This window comes from Tupaia chinensis, unplaced genomic scaffold, assembly GCF_000334495.1.
Source record: "Tupaia chinensis unplaced genomic scaffold, TupChi_1.0 Scaffold000605_1, whole genome shotgun sequence".
Classification (NCBI taxonomy): Eukaryota; Metazoa; Chordata; class Mammalia; order Scandentia; family Tupaiidae; genus Tupaia; species Tupaia belangeri.
The window spans coordinates 3491325-3497556 of record NW_006160123.1 but is presented as its reverse complement, the minus strand read 5'-3'; the positions used below and the strand labels follow the sequence as shown (position 1 = coordinate 3497556).

Here is a 6232-nt window from a genome sequence, read left to right as displayed (position 1 = left end):
GTGTGCCGCCAGAGCCCCCGGCCCAGCCGCCGGTCTGGGGAGGCTCTCCGAGGTATACTCTCCAGAGTCCCAGGCCCCCATTCCCAGACAGAGACAGTGAGGAGTGGCCTCCCCAGCTGGAAAGTGTCAGGTTTCAACTGGTTCCACCACTTTCCCCCACTCAGGCCCCATCCCTTGGCCTGGTTACCCGCTTCCCATTGTACCTCGGCCAGGCACCCCCCAACTGCCCAGTTTCATTGCAGCACCCTGAAAATCTTCTCTTTAGGTCTGCAAGGGACAACCCCCAACTCTGGCCTCAAACAGAATCAGTTTGTCAAACAAGGCTGCCCCAAGCTATCCCATCCCCAGGGGGAGACTGTAGCATCTCCCTACTTTACGGAGCATGAACTGAATTTTGGCCGGAGATGAGGGCAAGAGTGCCCATCCAGTCGGGCCCACCTACTTCTGAGAATCAAGACAGACAAGGCCAAAACTCTGGGACCCTCCAGACCCAGCAGAGCCAGAGTTATTAACAAGAGGGCAGAGGCAGGTCATGGCCCCTACCCCCAGCAGACTCCACCCCTTCTTCCCCGAGCCCCCATACCTACTTGCTGCACATGAAGCCGGTGGAACTGATCTGCAATGCACTGAAGCTTTCGGGCAATCTGTACCTCAGCTCGATGTTGCCACTGCCCTTCAGGGGGCTGTTCCCCAAGAGCCAAGCCTGCAGGAAAACTGGCAGGGAGAGGAAGCCGGTAGCCAGCATTGCCTGCAAAGACAGAGGACCCACATCTCAGCATTCTCCACGCTGCCCACTCTCCCCATGCCTGCCCCTCCTGGCTGAGACACGGGGCTCAGGATAAACCCTAGTATGGAAAGAGCAACTAGCCTGCCTTCGTCAGGGCACTCTGCCAGGTCCGGCCCAAGTGTACAGAAGCTGATGCTGGGAGAACAGAAGGGCACGGTTCTCCGTTCACTGTCAGTGCCATGGCAGAGGGCAGGGCGGTAGTGTGCATGGGTGAAAATGCCAACCTTCTGTCCTTACTTATCAAGCTACACTTGACCACCATGTATTATTCATGGAGGAGCAGGTTGAAATTCTCTGGAAAAGCACTGGAGGCAGCTCTCCAGAGTGCCCGGGTTGAACAGAGGAAGAAAAAAACAAATGGTGTCTTCCTTTTCTTAGCGCAATAAAGGAAGGCTGGTTGTGGCTCCTGAAGCTCTGGGCAGCGGCATGAAAACGAGAGAAAGAAAAAACTCCTGAGACCCACACAACCACCAAGTTCCTCTCTGGAGGCTGCCCGGGGCCAGACCTCTAGCCCTGACTCCACGCTTACCGAGTGCTGGCCTAAGAGCTGCCGCTAGGGGCGCCAGCCCACACCAGTCCTTTCCGTCTTCCCAGCTGGCTCGCATGCCTTATCCAATCTCTTAAACTCCCGCCAGAACTGCTTTTCCAGAACTGCTTTTCCAGAGCTGCCCAAGGCACAGTGCCCTCCGGGAGTAACTGCAACATCTCCTAGGTCTGCTCTGTCAGACACCTCTGAACCTTTACCCTCCCTCCCTAAACCATTGTGCCAAAAGAAGCAGACCCAGCATCTAAGCCTGCCCTTTTGCCAGAGGAGGACATATTTCTTATAAAACAAACCGGTTCAGCCCACAAATGAAGGGGTCTTGTCCGATTTAGCCGTGGAGACAGCCCCTCTGATGGCACGGAGCCCAGGCAGGCCCAACCTCTTTCTCCAGTTCCCCTTCCAAGCACAGAAAGTCCCAAGTGGTAACCGTGACCACCTTCTGCCTTGAGTAACCTTCCTCCCAGAACTGGCTGGGTTTTCCCTTCCATGTCAACAGCGACTCACAGATCCTCACCCTTCTCTAGGGCCACATGAACCACTCCATGGAAGGCAAATCTCCACCTGGACACAAAGGCTGGGCCATTCAAGGGGCACAGGATGCAAAAAGGAGACACAATGACCCAGTGAACCCACGAAACCCACCGAGAGGAGACAAAAGAGCAGAAAGAAGGGCAGGGCTATTTGCCCTTGTTGGGGCTGGAGGAGCAGTAACAGGAGGGAGGTAGAAGGTTGACAGGGAATCAACAGGCCCTGCTGCTCAATTTCGGGAAGGAAATAGTGCAGGGCAGGTCTAGGGAGGGAAAGTCCCCTTTTTCCCCCCAACCTCTGTGGGAGGAGTTCTATGGCTATGAGCACTCACCATAAAAGAGTCGTTGGGGTTCCTCGGTCACCCCACAAGGCAGCATGACACCCTGGCTTGGGGAGGCTGGGCTGAGGGTCTGGGTGGCCTTGTCTTCCTGGCTGGTGGGTCGAAGCCCGGGGCCACAGCAATGGGTGAGAGGGAAGAGCTGAAGGCGGCTGAGGGGGCAGTCCAGCTGGCTCTGGGCAAACAGGTCAGCAGAGAGCACGCTCCCAGGCTGGGTCCCTGGCTCCCCGTCCTCTGGCTGGAACACATCATCCTCCAGCTCCTCCACACACTGAGGTGGCTCCATCTCCCCTGTTAGGGAGCAATGCAGGCATCTGAGATGCTGCCCTGCCCAAACCAGTCCTGGAAGGAATCCCCTCCCCTTCCTTCTTCCATGCCACCACCCCCTTCTTATTTGAGGGAGCAGGACCAGGTACAGAGGCCATATAACTGTGGTAAGAAAGCACTGTCAGGGGTGACACCCACCACCCAAATGTGGATAGCCTCAGTGTTCTGGGACTCTGCACACCTCTTCCCTGAGCCCACCTAGAGCTCCCCTTCTCTTACCTCCTCTGACCCAGACATCCTCGCCCTATCTCTTCTGACCCAGGCCTAGGCCAGTCACAAAGCTAGACTCTGAGGCTTATGAGCCATAGCAGGGGTAGGATCTGCTAGAAGCAGGCAGAGTACCTGGGAAAATGTAAACAAGACTAGCCTCTGCAAGTGGCTGGAGGTGGGAGGGCAGAAGAGGGTGGTGACTGGCTTATATATGCAAATATAACAACACACACACACACATCATCATCATCACTACCCTAAGGAGTAACCTCCAAGCTCTCAATTCAGTCTGAGCTGAGCTCCAAACTCTGCAGCAAAAACAAAAGCCAGTAATCCTAGGACAGCCAGGTTCCCTCCAAACCTGCTAAGCCCCGCCTTTCCACCCATCTACTCTAGTCTCCACCCCCTGCTTGCTCAACACAACAAACAGGCTCTGCCCTGTGGTAGGACTGTGTCCTGGGAGAGGGGATAAAGACCCAAGTTAGTCAGCGCAGCTGCCCTCCCAGCTAACACAGTAGAGCTGTCTGCCCACCACAGGCTGGCCTGTAGGGTAGCTGCAGCCTCCCCTCAGCTCAGCCTACTCACTAGTCTCCATGACCTCTAATCCTTGTCCCCACAGCCTACCATCCCTGCCAGCGCTGAACCTGCGACTGGCGTAACCTGTCTCACAGAAGGAAGTGAAATTTAGTCCTCTCTCTGTGACCTCACTCACTGCCTATCCTACGCAGGTTGTTGATATGAGTTTCTTGGTGATCAAGAAGTTCCTCTTGCTCTACCTGATGGCTCTTAGAAGTCTGAGCTTGAAGCCACCCAACTCTTGAGCTTCCAACTCAGCTTTCTACATACATGTCAGAAAACGAGAATCACCTGAACGGTTAAAGGTGCATCCTGGTCAAACTCAATTGGAGATCCCCAGGAGTCTGTCCCCCCAGTCTCTTCCTTTGAAGAACAAGCCAAATGGTGTGTGGGTTGAAGTACTTAAAGGAGCCTCAGTTAAATTCAGAAGTCCTGCCTTTTCCAAATGGAAGCTCTTGCTAAGGGCTTGCTTCAACCCTCCACTCCACTCCACCCCGTCCCTGAGCTATCTCTGGTCCTGTCTCAGCTCTCTTGCTGGGAGGGTGAGGAGGTGCCTGCTAAGGTGGCAAAGCAGACACATGGTGTTCTTTGGATAGTTTCCTAAAGGGGATGGGAGTGAGGGAGGAGGGAACTCAAGCTTATCAGCAACAGGAAACAGTTTCCAGATGAAAGGACCAAGTGCTGTCCTGCTAGTCACCTGGCAGGGGCTCCCCTTCTGCCTTTGGCCTCCTCTCTGCAGGCTGCCAATCTCAACCAAAGAAGGGCCCCTCCAAAGCCAATCGCAAGCAAGAGTCATTGTCTAGGCTTTTTCTTTGAAGCCCATCACCTCCCCTTTATCCTTCCCAGCAAAGCCCCAAAGTTCAGCCCTAGCCTGGATTGGACAGTGGGGGAGGTGCAGCCAGAGGGTGTCGTTCTGCGAGCCCCGCGACCCCTCCCACTCTCTACAGAGACTGCAGGTGGTTCTTCTGTTGAGGGGAGTCTCTTGATGGGTGCTGGAAAAGGTCAAGTGTGAACTGGGACAGGGTGAAGGGAGCCTCTCTTGCTTCTTCCCCTGACTGAAGTAGTGATGTCTAGACTGGTAAGAGAAGGGTTCCTCCTGAGAACACTGCCAGAGTATGCTATATCCTAGGCAAGGGGAACTAACTAAAGCTCGCTGGAGTCAGCGCAGCCCCACGGGGCTCAGCAGAGATGCTCAATTTAGACTCCTCCTCCTCCTCTTAGCAGAAGGCAGTAGCCAGACACAGGTCTGGACGGTGGCTGAAAACAAGATACACACACACACACACACACACACACACACACACACACCAGACCTGGGTGACTCCAGGAGAGAGTCTCGGCCTCCGAGTCGTGATGCCAGGGCTCCGCGCCTGGGTCCAGCGTGACGCGCACTCAGGGGCTTGGCGCCCAGACTCGATGGGGAAGGAGGGGAAAGCCCAGCTGTTAAGAAGAGGAGCCTTCAGACTCCGTAGGGAGGCAGGAAGCCCCCAATTACCTGCCCTTCCCCAAAGTCAGACCTAGAGACTTCGCCGTCCTGGGCGTCCAGGTCAGCTCAGCAGTGCACTCCAGGAAGGATCTCCTGCCCACCTGGACCCTAATCCAAGTCCCAAATGCTACCCCAAAGTTCCGTTTTGGAACAGCGCACCCAGATGTGGGTTTGCACCCCATTCCCGTATCCCTGAGCCCCAGTTCTTCATGGTCACCGCAGACACCCGCAGCCCAAACCCTTCCCAGGGCCCCCATGCGCAGCGCGACTCCGCTCCCCACTTCCCGGTGAGGTGCGATCCAACTCCGCCCGGCCCCCGGCCGCCCGGGAGCTCACCGGGCTGAGGCGGGAGGCAGGAGGCGCGGGCAGGGGCGGCGTCAGCAGCGGGCACTGGCGGGCGCGAGAAGAGGCCACTCCGCACCGCGCGGTATTGTTTCCAAAATACGCCCGCTCGGGGCATCCCGCAAACAGCTGACGAGGCCCCGCCTCCCGACACGTCATGCCGACGCCTGGCCAATGGCGAGTAGACCCCAAGTCCCGGGCTGGGCTAGTGCCAGGGACGGTCACGGACGTACGAACCTTCCCTTGGAAACATTGCAAGGGGTCGAGCAAATTTCCGGCCTCCGTCAGAAGCGCAGTAGGAGAGCGGTCGTCCGCGAGTATTCCGTTCCTAACGCAGGCTATGGAAGCGTCAGAGAGTCCCTGCGTCCTCCCTTAAGTGAGGGAGAGGGGGCGCTAAAGTGACTTTTGTCTTTTTTTTTTTTCCCCCGAGAATGCGCTAAATAATTGCCGCGCGCCTGGATAGGGAAGGTAGGGGAAGCTGGGAGCTTTCAGATGCTGCCGGCAGCGTTCAGTGGGTGCAAAGGCGCGGGTGCCAGTGACTCCCCGCCTAGTGGCAAAGCGCCCTCCTGCCTGGTAGGCGGATCAGAAGAAAACTCCAGCCCCAAAGCTGTAGGAAACATGAAAACACGTGTGTCTGGCGCTGTTACTGAGTGACATTCGGTCAAACACATCTAAAGGAGGTGTCCCCTTTTTGACTGAACGTGGATACTGACAAAGTAACTGGCTGAGGAGAGGAGAGAGAAAAAAACATCAGGGGCTGCTTGGGCAGTTTGACACACACGCTGATCATGGCAGCGTCTACAGATAGTGCCAATCATGCCCTCTTGGCCAGAGGGCATACGGGCTACTCCACAATTAGGAGCACTTAGTTTGCGCCAGGTACGGGGCTAAGTTCCCAAAACCTGGTGCCAGCCTTCAGGGAGTTTATAATCTAGAAGTAGCCCTAATTGATGGAAAGCAGCATGTAGCATATTCATTCCAGGGATAATGACTGCTGAGGGATGCAGACAAACTGGAGACACAAAGACTGGGGAAGGCTTCAGGGAGATGGCTTTTGAGTTGGACCCTGAAGAAAAGGGCCACTTTTCTTTTCTT

General features: G+C 55.9%; 1 protein-coding gene across 7 annotated transcripts in view; it reads right to left on the bottom strand.

Annotated features, from left to right (window-relative positions):
- BMF (Bcl2 modifying factor) overlaps window positions 1–5271 on the bottom strand; it is a 23344-nt gene extending 18073 nt beyond the window's left edge. For 2 of the 7 annotated variants that reach the window (XM_027775827.1, XM_027775833.1), the window contains exons 1-3: window positions 5132–5265; window positions 2191–2487; window positions 588–748 (exon numbers count right to left, since the gene is read on the bottom strand). In XM_027775827.1, coding sequence (XP_027631628.1) covers window positions 588–748; window positions 2191–2487; window positions 5132–5255 — 582 coding nt within the window. In that variant the 5' untranslated portion in view covers window positions 5256–5265. The other 5 variants (XM_027775829.1, XM_027775831.1, XM_027775828.1 and 2 more) reach the window with 5 other exon arrangements.
- Window positions 5272–6232: the final 961 nt, after the last annotated feature.